At 41.5% G+C, this 17,553-nt stretch overlaps 1 protein-coding gene across 16 annotated transcripts in view; it reads right to left on the bottom strand.

Moving 5' to 3' along the window:
• Window positions 1-17,553, bottom strand: part of kiaa1217 (KIAA1217 ortholog) — a 169,649-nt gene that overhangs the window by 38,779 nt on the left and 113,317 nt on the right. For 13 of the 16 annotated variants that reach the window (XM_082546034.1, XM_082546033.1, XM_082546045.1 and 10 more), the window contains exon 2: window positions 11,298-11,584. The exons of 1 other annotated variant lie outside the window; for it this stretch is intronic. In XM_082546034.1, the coding sequence (XP_082402160.1) occupies window positions 11,298-11,584 (287 nt within the window). Of the gene's footprint in view, window positions 1-818; window positions 936-9,216; window positions 9,534-11,297; window positions 11,585-17,553 lie in introns of those variants that run through there. 2 more of the 16 variants (XM_082546039.1, XM_082546038.1) reach the window with 2 other exon arrangements.

Below are 17,553 nucleotides of genomic sequence, written 5' to 3'. Positions count from 1 at the left end.
TAGCAAACGTGAGTCAAAAACTTAATGCCGCTGCAGTTCTACACAACTCCGAAGCATAAAGCCCCTGTCAGTCAGCTGGTCAGCTCTCAGTCTGTATGTCTGTGGACAGACCATCACCCTTTGTCTACCTTAGCCTAAATGACATTATTCCAAAATCCCCCAGTCATCCATTCCTATTCACTGCTACCGAATCCCTCCCTCCCTCCCACCTCTGATGCATTCCTCCTCTAATCCCCTCATCAAAATCCCCAGATGACCTTTCCAGAGATGGTTATATTTGTTTAATTGTTGCATTCATTTATAGCGTCTACAGCTGACCATGGAAGTGTGAAAAGATAAGATCCTACTACTTAAAAAAAAAAGTTCCAAAAATGTATATGCAAACAGTAACCTTGACTGTTACCATCTCATTCGTAAAATATTACACCGAAAAATCAAATGTAACCACAGTGCACTGCAGGATGATTATCTCTTACACCACTTAGGACATGCTGGACAACAGCTGAGCAACACTCCCCAACTGATTTTATCTGCTCACACATATACAAGTGAGCCAGGGTTATCACTAGCAGACATCGCCCTCTCCACTGAACAAGCAAGGTTAAAAAAAACGGCAACTCTGCGCAACCCATCGGATGTAATCGTCAATGTGTGGTCATGAAGTAGAGAACGCCAACTTCACGAGGTTGTTTCGTGTCGTATTCGTTTACTTTGCATACAAGAATAAAAGTACAGATTTAGCTAAATGAATATGATCAAGCAAAAATCAAGTTCCACATTAGATGTAAAAAATAAATATATGTGAAGACAGCATTTACCATGCTTCAGAAATGACAGTCTTCTTCCGAAGGTGACTTCCATGTGAGACTGGAAACTCCCTGGCCTAAGGGAAACAGGGTTTCTTCCTCCAGTGTTATTTCAGCTCTCGAAGCACTCAGTACAACTGCCCTGTCCAGCTTCCTTCTCTTTCTGTTCTACCTCACAGCGGATGCCCCCCCTGCGCCCAGTCCAATGCACACACTCTCCCACATCCCTAACGATCCAGCAACACAATACAAACACACACAGTCCACACCAGGCAGACAGCAGGGGGAAGCCATTGTTTTTCTGTGTGCTTTTTACATTTGTGTAACACTAAGACTGTATCGGAGAGTGAAGGACATCTGCACAAGTCATGATGCTCAATATTTCTTATTTTCAGGCCATTCCAACATCTGAGGGGTGCAAAAGATCGGATTCCTGCAAACAGCTTTAAATTCCATGAGGTTTCCATTTTGAGATAAAAAAGGAAAAAAACTAAATACATTTATCTTAAAACAGCAGCTTCAGCATAAACTCTCAACCCAATCTCAGCTTCCATCGCACTGCCTGAGGGTGCGACTGAAGACAGAAAGATGACACTTGTGTCTCAAGGAGATAAGACCCTTCTCCAAGGATCTCGAGGGCTTGGCAGGCCCTGATCCAGTAGTATAAACACATGGACACACCCATGAAAATATATGTATGATCACCTTGCTGCAGTGTTTCTGGGAAAGCTTTATTGAATGTTGGGATAATTACAAAAACAATTTGTGCTCCTTTGTTAAAAAGCTTTGTTGTGCTTCAGGCCTTGCACTCGTTCAAAGCCGTTACATAAGAAAGCAGGCCCAGACTTAAACTTAGACTGACAGATCATGTACTAGCCTTGCATGCAACGATTTGCACACGTCTATAAATGTGCACATACAAAAAAAAAATCTCCCTTTCTCACCCTCTTGTCTCTCTTACCAAACAAATACATGCAAAATATTTGCTGACAGGGCTGGAGAGACACGTTCTGTTCAGACTTGCTCTTCAATATGACTTTATCAACAGAAAGACAGGTTTCGTAGTTCCCAACCCTTGGAGCATCCCAAAATAACACAAAAGCAACAGAGTATTCCTTCATGGCCAAAAACCACATCCACGTCCTGGGCTGTCAACACAGAGCGTCTCTCTCTCTGGGGGGAAAATAAAGGACTTTCCAGGTCTAATTTAAGCCACCCTATGTGCATATCTGGGCATCAGAGGATGCGTGCGTGTGTGTAGCTCTGTGGTCAACATGACAAAGAGGGCTTTCTTCTCTTTAGGGCACTTTTAATCCTGTATCCTCTATGATGTCACACACACTGTATAATCTAATAGAAACAAGGCAGCATAATTTGATTTTCTTCCACCTCACCTTTTTTGATTACCATGAACAGGCCATTTTTTCTGGTTCTAAGTCACAGTATTTTGTCAAGTGTCAAGTCTCCTTCTACTCCCATGAAAGCAAGCCTGATAATGGCTTTGCTATTCGTGCCTAATTAACAAGTCACCAAAGACCACACAGCTCCTCCACCGAACCTAAGATTTATTATACCCGCTCTCCCAGAGGAGAGCTTTTTGGTGTGCCTTTGTGTTTGTGTGCACAGACAGACAAAAAAAGACAGATAATCACTAATAGGTTGAACTTTTCAGTAAGCCTGATCCACATTAGTTTTCACTGTCTTCCCCCTCCTCACCAAGGACTGGCCGTAGCATACAGTGTCTGTTATCCACTTCTAATTCCAGCGTCTTACTGCTGAGCTGCAAATGAGACCAAAAAGTAGCTATTCACACAAATAAATAGACACAAAATGCTGGCCCATGTGTTTGAGGTTACGCAATTGCTATGTGAGATTCAAGTCCTCTTCTTCAACGGAGAGCAGTGGAAATTAAAGCTTAAGGTGCTAAGTCACCATCATGTTTCCACTCTATGACACACTTGTTTTGTTGGCTGTCATGTTAGCACTAACTGCAATGTGTTAAACAGCCCGCTAAACACAATGTAGCACGGGCTGAGTTGCACGACTGTGTGAAGGGTTGTATAAACACGAACCAGAGCTAAGGTAAAGAACTGAATCTGTAGCACACGCTCTAATTCTGTCAAACCGGCTAATTTATTAATTCCAGTATCTGCCCATACTTGCCTGCTATACAGTACTCTACATTCCAGGTGTTCCCTATCTTCTTTATCGTCTTGTTTAGCAACAGTAAAACCTGTGTGAACCTTTGCATCTATACCGACTTCGACTAGCGTTGCTGCACTGCTCTCCTCTGTGCACCTAACACTGCATTGCCTTTATCTTCATTGAGAAGGGCCAAGTGGAAATAAATGCAGGAGATCAAAATGAAGTTTGAACCAGATGCTCAGAACTGGTCCTGTCAGTGGTAAAAAATCCTCTCGGTGTGCCTTTTGAAGTCAGGCTCATACCTTTGGCCTAAGGTGGAGTCCAGATGCTGGGTTGCATGCAAAGGCTTGCAAAAGAAGGGCACAAAAAAGGGGTAAAACAGCCCCTTTTGCCTAGTTATGATGTTTGGAATCTCTTGGCCTATATATAAGAACAATAACAATTTATGATATAAAGTAATATTGCTTATTTTATATTGTAGTGTTGGGATGGTTTTCAAAATCCATTTCAATAGATAATACATGCCCTTACTTGTAATTTGAAGTGTATTATGTTAAGATTGCTCAGAGTGAGTAATGCCTTTACTTTAACTTTGTGTTAAACTAACATTGCATTGAGCGTAACACTGTAAATGAATCTGGCATTTACTCAGGCTTCTACCCAAAACGAAACTGAGCCCAGGAGTCTGTCTGACGAAAATGTTTTATCTAGCAAATACATTTTTCCTTGACCTTTTATTTTTCTACAGCATCAAGTTAGAATGAAAACTAGTAAACAAGATAAAGGGTAGATTGAATTTACACTCTTTTTAGAACATTTTCTTGTCGACTCGACTTGCAACTTTACCTCTTAAAACAGAGAAGCACTACAAAGGCAGCTTTTACCTTCTTTGTTTTCCTACAGCATGAAAGAGGTAAAAAAAGAAATAAATAAATAAAAAATCTGCAATGCTAAATAGAGGAGGGAGGCTAGCTTGCACACTAAAGGTTTGTAGTTCTCAGATGGCTGTTTCAAAGTTTCTAGACTTATTTTGAGGGAGGAGAAATAATATTAGGGAAAAAAACTTCCACATCAGGCGTGTTGTTGTGGACCGTTCGTTAGTCAAATAGTGGTGATGTTAATGCTCATGTGTTGACCAGCAGGTGTATACAGTAGCAAGCTCATTTGGCAATTTTAACACCAAGCAAGCTAAAGCAACTAAAATATGACTATTTTTAAGTTTTAAAATAATACAGGCAGACATTTAATTGTACCATCTAATTACACTAAATATATTACCCGACATTCCTTCTCATTTAAAGTTAAGGTTTCTTAAATCCAGATTGTTTCACCTCACATCCCTCTTTTTTATTTCCAGCACACCTTAAAATTTTAAAGTTGTTCTAAAATAATAATGATTCTAACTTTGGAGTTTTAAAGGAAAAGATGCGATGCAAATTTTGTGAGTGGCTTTACTGCAAGCCATATTTTTATATTATTACTACTAATATTGAAGAATTAAAACTGCACTGCAGAGTTCGCTGGATGTAATCAATGGGTCCTGCTTTGAACTTACCACACTTGCGAATCTCTAATTATTCAAGACCTCGCAGAAACCTTTTTTGTTCTATGAATATATGTAAATACAATTTTAAAAAGACAGAACAGAAAGTTTGATTTTTAGCACGACCACATATGATATGATATGAAAACACTGACTGCTATAATTTAACATTATTGGCAGGGACAGTGTTAATAATAATGAAGTCAGTGCTAAGTGAAATAAGGCTAGCATGGCGTTGAGTCCCTTCTCCTGTACACAGAGTCCCTACAGGAGCAGCCTTGCTTGTTATCTCTGCAACATAGTGGCGATGACAGGATAAGGTGGATTAGAAAATGATCAGGGAATCCATTAAGATTGCTGAATACAACTAATTAATATGGGACTCATCGTATATCAAACTGTGCTTTACTCAAATGTCTAATCACCCTTTCCTGAACATTGTAGCTTAGTTATTAGGGTTTGTAAGAGAGCAGCAATGTTAATGAAATAATATAAGCAGTTACTCTCATGTAAGGCTCCTTGGGCTCCGACCGCTGTATTAGAAATGCTCCTGAGTGTTAACAAAGGAATGTAAGGGCGTGAGCTTAAACGTGTCCCATACATCAGACTGCTGCAGATCCTTGTAGCAACTACCTGTACGTTAAGCCAACAATGCATCTGAAGATAACTGCTGATGTGCGACTTTAAGAAGGGCTAATACGGCTCTGAAGAGAAGACTGAAAAGAGCTCAGACCTGATTAGCTGGTCTGATTAACACACTGGCATTGCGTTTGAGACAGTGTGCAAAATTCTGTCTGGCTTCACTCATTATCAGCAGTGATCAGTGGCAGGTCCATCAGGGCCCTCTGTCAGAGCAGCTTAACCGCCCCCCACCCCAAACCCCCAACGACACTCGGGATTAGACACAGCCGTGGCGCCACTCTTTAAACCACTTGTCCCCTCGGTTGGGGTGCTGCGTCCCCCCCCCCCGCCACGTGACCCCGGTTAATTGGCAGGTCAGTGCCTGTCCGTCATTAACCTTGCGGTTCTTGTTTGTGTTACCGAAAGCAGCTCTCAAAGTGTTACTTCATGCAGAGGTGGCAGATGCTATTAAAAAGCAATCCAGAGCCATTTCCAGGGTTTGATAATTAAAAACAGATGTTCTGCCGCAGACCTGCAGGACACACCGACTCATTGTGTGGTTTCAGATGCAAGGTGCAACACAGGGAGTGTCTTGTGAAAAGACATCCGTGGTTTTAAATATTTCAGCATGCAACACCTGAATGTGTGCATGGTGATGTCCCAGTCACTGCACGACTATTGTGCCGGAAGGGACAATGACAAATGATCTTTTCTTGTGTGGGCAGATTACTTAAAATCAGGAACAACACTCCCCCCAAGACTAGTTCTGCTACTTCTTCTGTTTTTTTCCTCTTTTCTCTGATCACGGTCGCATCTCTCTCAGGGAGTCTATGCATGTTTGAAGCCAGTTTTATCTAGCTGACCTTGGCTTCAGGGAGCAAGAGTGTAGCAGGGCCACACAGAGAAAAGTATGTGCCTAAATGTTGCAATGCCTTGGACTCGGGGTTTTTCCCTTTTGGACTTTTGAATTGTTCTTTATGATTTAATGCTCCATTGGCTTCTGAGATCGATTATTCTTGATCACTGTCTTTACTCTTGAGTTCTTGGTATCAGTGAATTGTTTTCAGTTAATATTTTGCTTAGGGATTAGTTTTGCTATTTTTTATGTTTTTATTTTGGTAGTCTTTTGTTTTTAGTATCTTGTTTCGCTTGCCCTGTCTCGTCATTGTGGATTTGTTTCAGCTGCGTCTCTTACCCTGGCGTTTCCCATCTCCCTGGTTTCCTCACGTGTTTATTTATAGCCTCGGTCTGTCTTAGATCACTGTTGCGTCTTACTGTTTATTTTCCTGCGCACCTGCCTGCGAGTCTTTCCCCATTTAATTTATGGATGTTGTTTTCTGCCTATTGCAGTTATTCTTCTTTACCTGAATAAAAGCTTGATTTTTGTTCATTTACCCCGGTCTAAAGAATCTGCATTCGGGTCCACCTTCACACCAATACATGACAAATGGATTAAAAAGAGGCTTAGACATAGCATGATGTTTCACATGTGTTGCAGCGTTGGCCGACTGGATGACTACATCAGCGACCTGTGTTTGGGTAGCTGATAGAGTCCACTGTTGGTTGTAATATATAGTGAGGCAACTTTCTGTTGTACCCCTGCGCAAATATCGTGACCGCAGGTTGGTGGACTGACAGAGACTGGTTGGAAAACTTTACCCTATCACTCACACATTATTGTGAACATATACATATAATTCACATTTTACCAAACGTGTGCCATAAATACAATACCTATGGTAATTGCACAGAACACAACATGACAATGGCACCCTGTATATTTGGTATATTTGGGTGCCTTAAAAAGTCTTGTTTAAAAACTCTCTTTAATTAAAGAACAAACTGTTCAGATCACACTCTGACCGTTCATGTTGCAGGAGAACTGCATTATGAGCATCTCCTTCCCATCTTGAAATATGTGCCCTCATAAGACATAGGCCAACAGATTATCACAGCTTGGGGGTGCAGACCTTTCAGTCTGTCTGTCTGTCTGTATGATGCCCACAGCTGCAGACAGCTGTCCTAACATGGCCGCCCCACTCTGGAGAGAAACCCGGAGCCTGGCAAGTCACAGCTCATCAAACACAGACACTGGCACACAAGCGGAAGGAGGGAATTCATTGTGTGTGTGTGTTCGTGACCAGTCGAGCAGCTCGGTTTGTGCTTGTCTAAGCCCCTGGGCAGGGGGAGAGGGATGAGAGGATAGGTGGCGGTCAGGCCAACGGGATCTTATCTCATCTCCCTTGGGTGGAATCCAGGTTTTTTGCAGACCCAATGAAGAGCAGAGGAAATTAAAACACTTCTGCTTTTGTTGCGGATTTAAAGATCACAGAAGAATCAAGAATCAAGGGACCCCTTTTATAAGCATAAGGCAAGCAGTCTGTAGCTATGTGTGAGGGTATCTGTGTGATTATTCCTAAAAGACTGGGGTCATCACTTTTCGGGCTGACACAATATCATCTTCCTAACCTCTGGTTGACCTTGAAGCATCTCCGCCTTTGTAACTCAAACCTGCTTCTTCCTTCTGAAGCACGCATCGCCACTGATGTTGCTTTTCCTGTATGGTAGGCATGTTTGAATCTGCGTGAGAACGGTGGCAGGTCTATTTTTTTCCCACACTTTCACAAGAATGTTGTTGTGGGCAAGATGACACATTTTCTGGCAGTTATTTTTTCCTTTAAATCTGAATAATTACACCCCTCAGGACACCGAATGACAAACACTTCAATAAACTTGTCATTATTTTCATTTTCTGCTGCTTCTGTTAGCAGTGAGTTATTGCATTATTCTTGACATCCAGAATTGGATCATGCCAACTGCATTCTTCACTCATCTTTTTCTCATTTATCAGCGTTGAATTTATTTTCCAGGCATTGGTGCTCGAAAGCTGCCTGCTTTTTGACAGCGTCTTGTATCTTCATCCTGGACACGATGTATTCAAGACCCATCAGCGCCCGAATCCCATCCCACATGTCTGAGTAACACATATGCAGTTTCTCTCCAAAAGAAAAAAAAATCAATTTGAAGGTGTCATGCTTTGCAAACTGACAGTCAGCACCAGCAGATCTCTCATCTCAGTTCAGTGTTTCAGCAGCTGAGAGAGGAACTTCACAGGACATAAAACTTGACATTTTCAGAGTAACTGCATGTCACCTACAAATAAAGACAGTAAGCTCTCTGTGACTCCGGAATGACCCATAACATTTTTTTTTATACAAGCTCATCAAAAAACAAAAGAAACTACCATGTAACAGCATGTTTACAGGCGGCAAGTAGCAGCCTTGATTTTTTTCTGAGTAAATAACCTTCTCCAAAACCCTGAGAGATAAAAAAGAAACCGGAACTGTCCTGGCAGCCTAATCAGGGAAACAAGCCCACAGCTTTAGTCTACTCGTATTAGTGCATAAAATATTAAATGAAACATTAAAGCACGAGCCACAAAGTTTGGGAAAACACAGCAACTTTCAACAAGCTCCAATTGCGGATCTTTTTACGCATAAGCACACAGCCAAAAGAAATATAAGATGACACACAAGATCTCACACGCCTGGTATGAATCTTCACCTCAACTCACCAGCAACAACAACAACAGGAACCAGCCGCGTAGCAATCACAGCTATACTGTCATATAATCATCATCACCATCATTATCACGCAAGATGCAGCACGTTATTAAGGTATAACCCCAGACGTCCGTTCACAATGGATCATTTGCTTTGCAATTATAGCTACATAAGTGGCAAAATTACGGGGATGCTGCACACGGGATTGCACATTTTGGATAATTTACACCTCAAGGCGTCGACCCAATTAAATATGTCGTTGCGGTTAAATACTTTTCGTCGATTTGTATTCTTGGGAGAGAAGGGGGAAAAAAACTCGTGCACCAAGTTTTGCATTTGCCTCTTGGAAGTTTGCAGCACCTGACAGCAGCCTGGTGCGCGCTGCCTCTGGCGCAATAGTGAAACTCCAGGGCGTTTCAGTGTGCTCATAAGAGCAACAATCCATGCATCTTTGTAGTACTTCCACGCGCACTAACATGTGAAAAGGCACTGGACGTCTAGAAAAAAAGAAACCAGTACATTTTCCGATGTATCCTACCTTTTCTTCTTCTCCCCTCTGACTGGACTCTCGTCTCCGTTGTGATAAATGTATTCCTTTGTACTTAAAAGAAAAAAAAGTTTATTCTTATTCTTCCGCGGGCTTCACGTACAGAGAGCCATGCTTCCAAACAACCTTCCGGTCCATAGCCTGCACAGCATTAAGAGCGCTCCTGCACTCACACACACACACAGAGAGATCTCACACTGCCAGGATCCCAGCTCTCTCCGACAGGCACCTACAAGTAAACTGAGCCCTTCCAGCTGTGACATCACGAGTCACTATAGCAACTCTGACTCCACCCAGCCGGGAGCCGAACTTACCTGTCTGACTATCTAAACTTCACAACAGAAGTCTTCCTTTTTATCCCCACTCGTGCGCAGGATAAAACCACCAAATATACACTTACCCCCTCCCCTCCATTTTTCTCACCAATGAGAATCGGTGATTGATTCGAAGGAGAAAACGATGCATGTGCACAGTGCAAGCCCACTGTGTTCAGAAAGCAAACAAACCGGTTGATCAACCTGTGCAAATTCGATACCATCATTCATGACGAGTGATATTAGGCTATAATATTGAAACTGCACCTCATGAAAAGGCATCGCTTTGCATGTGGGCTGGCCCGAAAACAGCACACACACACACAAAATTCTTTCTTCTTTCACAATACCTTGTGCCATTTCCTGGAGCTCCCTGTGGCTTTGTGCCAGTCTCACTATTACCTCGATTGTTTTGGCTACAAAGCCAGCTAGCCTCCCCTCCATCTTTTATCTCCTCTGACCCTGAGCAAACGAACCAGATCAGGTGAGCCAAATGTCCACCTAGAGACTCCCTTTGTGCTTACGTCCTTACTGACTTCAGAAAGGTGAAGCACAAGGAGAATTTATAACCTTTAAAAGTTCCCACATAACAGTGGGAAAGGCATATTTCACACAAACGCATATTTTAATACTAACACCTGTTAATTAAATAATGGATACCAAAACAGGAAAGTATGACTCGCTGGTTTGACCCGCTTTTTTCCCCCTCCAACTCCTTCATAAAAATACAACCTCATTGCTCCACAGCAGCTGTGGGAGGGAAATGTGACAGGCAGATTTATTGGACACATTTCACATCTAACCTGCAGCAACAAAACAGGAAGGAAAGAGTTGTGCAGATAAAACTGCAGTTTATAAAGGAACTGAAAACTATCTATTCCAAGACTGGATAAAGGCATTTTCATATCTTATACCTAATTCTGTGGAAACTAGTTATTTACTTTGTGACCTAACTTGCACTATCATGTTGAATATGGTCGTGCTGTAATGAACTGAACTAAATCGCAACATTAAATACAGTCTGATTAATGCAATTCTAAAAAACAGTATTATTATCTTCTTTTAGTTCAGCTAAAATGTCCTGTATGTACTATATTGATAAGTACATAGCTATACATCACTGTACACAAATAAATATTATATTATTACTGACAATATTTACTGTCAAGTCATGATGTATATAATTTATTCCAACATCTTCTCACTCTGCACTGCATTGCACCTGTGTACGTATCAAAATAAATATGCTATACATGTTGTGATTATCCGTTTCAATATTCTGTGAAGTACATTGAGAGCAATGAAAAAAACAGAGCCCAATTCCTTGTATGTGTAGACGGACTTAGTCAGTAAAGCTGTCTGTTTGTGAAGTAGAGGAAAACGTCTTGTTCTTTAACTGTTAAGTGTGCCATAAGCAACAGCACCTACCATACAGATGAATTTAGCTCAAAATCAGGTTGAGAGAAGATTTCTTTTTAAAAAATAGGATCTGAAATGCTTGTTGATGCACTTATTTATTCCACAGATAAGAAAGTATAGAAAGAAAGTATAGTGGCTCAATGCATAACACTGTTACCTGTGGGGGGTTCAAACTTGGGCAAGTTGTGGCTGGCACCTTGGCCCAGGACACTAGATCTTCCCAGCATTTGAAATCTCAAGAAGTCTAGTTTTTGTTTATTTATTCATTTTTTTATGTTCAAACCAGGTGCGCCTGGTCGAACAACATAACACACGATGATCTTTCTGCAGCCTACTGACCTGTTCCCTCAGCCTTTCCTGGTGACCCATGATCGCCGAAGCATGGTGGGGGTATTTTTGCTTCAGATGCTCCAGAAAGGCCTCCCTCTTCTTGTCCATATCTGGCGGCTGCATAGCCAGAATCTCCTTGGTGCTGCGAGCTCCTCCTAAAGTGTGCCTTCGGGGGATTGTGCGACTGCCTTTGGCATCCCCGCTTGAAGGGGCAGTCCCATTTGGGGACGCCTGTCTGCGGCTTATGTGCTCAGCGTCCTCTGGGGACGTTACCTTTAGGTTGCTTTTGGTTTGTTCTGAGGAAGGGACACACACACACACACACAAACACACACACAAAGAGAAAAGGGGTCAAATGTGACGCACTCACGTTTCGACATCAAGAGCGTGTGTGTGCATGCATGTCATTCTTCCATAAGTCAAAAGTAGGGCATGTCAGTGCAAATCAGCCATCTGTAACTTTGTGAAAAGGAAATAAATAATATTCTCTCTTCTTGGTATAACAAAGTCTGTGTGTGAATATGAAGAACAAACATTTTATGCATATTTGAATGACTGTTAGCAACACTCATATGCAAACACTGGTACACACTTCATTACATATTCATGCAGTTTTAAATTTCTGCAATAAATCCTGGATTGAACGTGACAGACACAACACTGAAGATGAAAACGCTAAATTGAAACAGCTGTTCAGGTTTCTTTCCGTTACGAAACACAAGGAAACCCAGTAACAGAAGGAGGCACAAATGGAGAAACTCGGAGACGATATCCAGAGCATCTGTTTATGCATCAAGTGCCTCATGAAACTGGGGGAGTAAACAGAAGCTGCCAGGTGCAATCATTTCAACTTTTTCAGGAATGAAAATAAATAAATAAATAAATATCAGAGGAGCTACCTGCACATGTGGAGCTCCCAAATATTCCATGTGTTCACAGAATTAAAGAAAAGCAAGCAGCCCTCCAGCCATTTTTCAACTTTTTATGTCCCTTCAGGAACATTTTTTTTTACCCTTTTATCACATGTTAAAAAAACGCAGAACACACATATTTTATGTGGTGTGGAACTGAGGTAAACACAGCCCTGTACTGTTGTTATGATGTCTTAAATCAATCATTGCACGAAGAGAAGAGAAGAGAAGAGAAGAGAAGAGAAGAGAAGAGAAGAGAAGAGAAGAGAAGAGAAGAGAAGAGAAGAGAATGAAGGAGGCGGTTCTTCAACTGTGGAAAAGAGGGGGGAAAGCAATAAAGCAAGCTGATCTCCTGCCTTGTTTTGTAGACAGGTAGCTGGAGCTGTAATGTGTACCTTTCAGAGGGTGATGACGGAAAATAAAGGACCTCTTACAGAGTTCAGCTCTTCAACAGCTGAAGGAGGAAATTTCGAGTGATTTGCCACTATTTTGCGGGTTGCTTAACGCAGCTTTTCTTGTCTTTTTCTTTGAAAGCGTGAGCCACAGATGAAAAGGCAATTTCTCGTTTTCTTCTCAGACATGTTTGGACTAAACTAGTTTCGGAGATTTAACTATTGGAGTAATTTGTATTTTTTTTAAAAAGTGCTTGTTTTCTTCCAGCATCTACTACATCCTTTCCACCTTTCTTTCAATCTAGAGTTGTGTCTGTTTTGCTCTAACCTGCAGATCTGCAAAGCATAAAACTGCTTTCATCACTAAGCACAAAAGGCAGGCTTAATTTTTTCATAATTATCGTGCGGTGGTGCGTCACGCTCAGAGCCCGTCACCAGCGCACCCACACCCCCACCCTGCTCAAGTTCAGAGCAGCAAGACCTCTCATGTATTTCCAATTTCTATTTTTAACTCCCAAACACAGTTTCCCCCACTGCTAACCAAATTACACTCAGCAGACAAAACACACTCAAACCCTCTAAAGGATGTGAATTCATTTGCTGGTTTCATGTCACAAAGCTCATTACCTTCCTCAAGTGAGCAATCTCTGTCTTCATCTGCAATTTCTTCTTCCATCGCGCTCTGAGATCAATGCGCTCAGTGCCCGTGAAAAAGCGAGGCCGGGGGACTCAGCCAACTGCTTGCTTAGAGATTCCAGACATGGCTCACATGGAAAAGGGGGCTTGAGATAGGCCCTGCCCCACAGCCCCAGGATAGACTGGTGGGGATTTAGAAAGTCAACTGCATTCCAGGACAGAGAGTGACTAGATCCTCACCCCTGAGCTAAAAGCTCTACTGTTGCTGCCATGCATTGGTCACAGACTGTGTAAAGCAAATGGTATAAAGACCACTACAAAAGAAGATACTGACAAGAAGCATCAAGAAATCTTTTTAAAACTGGACACTGAGAGAGGTGTCAAACAGCCTGTGACACACAAACACATATGCATGCTCTCACAGACAGAGTCTGTTCTTTATCAAGACTTTGTCTGCAGGCTGTCTCTTGTTTAGCTCTCCGTCCCTGTTGAGGGGCCCACTAGACGCTAGCATGCATCCAAATGTGTCATAACCTATTTCTGAGCCACATCCAAACGTCTCTCAGGCTGTGGCAGCGAGCTAATATGTGATCGAGTTATCTGATCAGCAAAACAGAATAAGACAAGCATCACTCCTGCAGGCAGTGTTGATTCCAACTGGGAAGTTCTCAGGAGACACCAGAGGCTCACGCTGGCTCCTGATCTTCAGCTTCTGTACAGCAACACAACATTTTGTGCAAATATGTTCGCTGGCTTCATACGTGTGTGTGTGTCTGGGTTTTTTTGTTGTTGTTTTTTTTAAAGCAGGGGGATAGGGAAGACATACATCCAATGTCATTTCTTTGCAGCTGCTGATGTAAGTGACCGGATCTAAATGTAAGAGAGGAAGGCAAAAGTTGATGTACCTTAACAGAAGACGTGAGGGGATCAATAGCGTAGCTTGTGGGCCGTGTAACTGAAACTGCCAGGCCGAGCGCACGAACAAACATGCGGCAGCTGACCTCTAATGTCTAACATATGGAGACGAGGCTTCTTCCACCCACTTTCTGTCTGCTTTCACCCACCCATGTGCCCAGATGCTTCACTGTAAAAGTCAGAATTAGCCGGCCAGTAGACAGGGAAATCATTGAGTCAAAGTGTGAAAAGACATGTGCAAATGAAGTATTTTCATCCAGTGTGACTGCAGATAAGTAGGAAAAACAGTGAGTCAATGCAGCCTGCTGTTTTAACTTTGCAGTAAAATGTTATTTAAAAGCCTTTATTGGCTGGCAATGACAAAATGAGCACTAAGTTGCTTTACTAAAACTAGCTTTGTTGCAAGCTTAGCCATCTCAGTAACATCAGTGTTCGTGTGTGAAAAATTCCTCAGTCAGGACAATGACACATACATCATCCCAAGCAACCACCAGGTCAGTTCGGCTAAACCAAACACATAATTAAAGCAGCTCCTCCAAACCAACAATTACATCCTGCGCTCCTTTACTGACAGCTTTCCAGACCCCAAAAAAATGACCTGCTTCTTTAAGAATGTCACAGGGGATATTCAAGTCAATTGCTTCTCACTCCAGTGGCTCAAGAGTGTAATTCTCTCTTTCACAGCTGCCATGTTGACTAAATGATGGCCCTCTCAGTTGAAAGACAACACGAAGCACTTGTGCATGAACACCAGGTCTTACAAGGAGCAGGGGCGTCCCACTGTTACTGCAGTTACTTTCTCGCCGTCACGTATTTATGGAGGAATGTATCCCTGTGCACACTCCCACTCTCCCCTACTATTACTATCCCATAACTACGCAGTTAGATACAAAGCCCTGTTGTGTGCAATAAAAGTAGGGTTCATGTAGAAATGCCCTAAAGACATGACTGGTGATGCACGTAACCGCTCTGGTCCACTGTCGAGTATCTGAAAGCATTTTTATTATGTAAAACTTATCAGAGTTAGAATATCAGTTAATCCTTCATGTGGAACTGAGCCATGCATACACAGAGGATCTCATTTAAATATGATTACAGTAAGTCGGGCTCCTAATGTTGTAATAATATCCATTTTAACAAGTCATTAAGACTATTACAGAGACAAAAAAAATCCTTGTTTGAATAAACACTGCCTTCAGGGTGTAATGATTATGACCCACTTTAAATTTTTAACCATGCTAGTGGTGAGGGATAACAGTGCTGTGTCATCTGTTAGCCAGTTGGCCTAATATAAAATTTTGCACACACATGCATGAATTCCTCTGACTTCTCATTCAGCCACTGGCAAGACAAATGTTTTACCTCGACATCTCCTGGGTTCATTTATTTCATTTTTTCTTCTTCTTTTGCACAAATTCTGAACATTAAGTCTGAATCCTAATGTATTTTGTGATTTTATTTATTTTACTTTACCCCTTATGTCATCCTGTTAGAGTTTTAACCTTTTGGTTTTAAATTAAATGTACTGATAGAGATCTGGTAGGCAACTAGCTATGGCTAACTCTCTCTCTTCTTCTTCTTTTTTTTTTTTTTTTACCGTGGCAGTGACCTGAAATATGAACGTATTGATATACAGCACAGTTCAAAAGCCATTCTTCATCTTTTTACAGTTTGCTCCCAAAGACCGAGACTGGTCTTTCAAAGTTATTTTTTAGACTTTGGCTGCTTCTTCATTCATGCTCAGTCCAGCCTTTGTACCTGACCATGTTGAAAGGAATATTTTTAAGTCACTTAACATTGACCTATCAATCATTCAAGCATAAAAACGGCACCATGCTAAAGGAATAAACCAGTGTTTTGTCTACACATGACAGACATCTTAGCAAAGAACCAAATTTAAATAGCATCTTCAGGCACTTTGTTATTAGCAACCTGTCTCAAAACACTTTCCATTTCTTTAGATGACAAATACCAAAAACAAGTCTGACAGACATAAAAGTGTATTTTAGGAGGCCAAAAAAAGAAGTGGCAGGTGGAGGCTCTGTCGTGGTTTCAACTAGTGGTCTTGGAGGTATTGTATAAACTGATGGAATTATCAAAGCAGAAAAGCACCATCAGATTTGATCCACCAGACAGCAATGCTATCTAGAATACATCTGATTCAGAATGGCTTCATTTTTCAGCATGACAGTAATACCAAACACACTGCGAATGAAGTAGAAGCATACCTGGAAACAAAAACATACACTGGAACACTCTCAGTCCTAGACTAGCCTTAAGCATGGACCTCAAGATTACTGAAGCAATATGGGATCATCTTGACAATGAACAGGACAAAAAGCACCCATATATTCAAGTAAGAGCTTTGAATGTCCTTCAAGAAGCCTGGAGAACTATTCCTGAAGACTACTTAAAGAATTTACAAGAAAGCTTGTCTAAGAGAGTTCAGGCTGTTAAGTACAAACTGTACCATTCTATAGACTACTTCCCATTTTCCTAGCAAAATAAAAAGAAATAAATAGGATGCTAAAGACTTTTACACGGTACTGGAAATTAAATTAAACAGTCCAAATAGTTATTGTCAAAACTAAAATTTTGTTTTTCCATTTGCTTTCCTATCACTTTTACCTTTTCTGTTAAGACCAGCTGATTCCATGTCCTCCACTTATCACATTACCGTCCTCCACCCACAGCCAGAGCTGCACACTGACACTGCCAAGCTGCAGTGACGGGCTAATGCGAGTGCCATTGGAGGTGACCTTCTGAAAATAAACCAGTTTCTACAGTGAAATCTCGCTGATTGCTGATCTGATAGATAAGCTGTTTCTGTGGAGGTAAGTGACAAAGAATTATAAAACCCCTTTGCAATGCAGCTCTGCAACATTTCTCGAAACTAACTCATATGAACACAAACGCAGGCATTCAAGCATTCGCATGCAGGGGATATCTGACTTCCTGTGTGGGTATCTGTTTCACTTTTTACAGATACGAGGCAGAAAAACGAAAACTTGTCCGGCAAATCAACACATGCAAAATGATTTCTGATACAGAGAAAGGGCCAGATAGACTATTTCCATAAGGAGGAACGCCACTTCCAGTGTAGCTTAAGACTCAAGGAAACTACCCACCAATCAGAGAGGCTCTGTGAAGAAAGTGACTCAAAAACCTTCCCTTGAAAATCCTGTGGCTGAGTGGGCTGTTGTTTTGATTCAAGGGGTTGATTATATCATTTTCAGGTCAGGATGACACCAATCTGCAGAGAACAACGGGCTGTTATATTTGAAAGAAAATCTTGCGATCTAGCTGGAATTCATGACTTATTAGAACTTAAATTTTTATCCCATAATTTTATCGTATGCATGTGTTGTTTTTGTTGCTCCCCTTCTAGTGTAATACAATCCTCTTTCTTCC

This window comes from Aulonocara stuartgranti, assembly GCF_965226115.1.
Source record: "Aulonocara stuartgranti genome assembly, chromosome: 9".
NCBI lineage: Eukaryota > Metazoa > Chordata > Actinopteri > Cichliformes > Cichlidae > Aulonocara > Aulonocara stuartgranti.
Note: the sequence above shows the minus strand (reverse complement) of the source record. Positions and strands in the feature narration are given on the sequence as shown.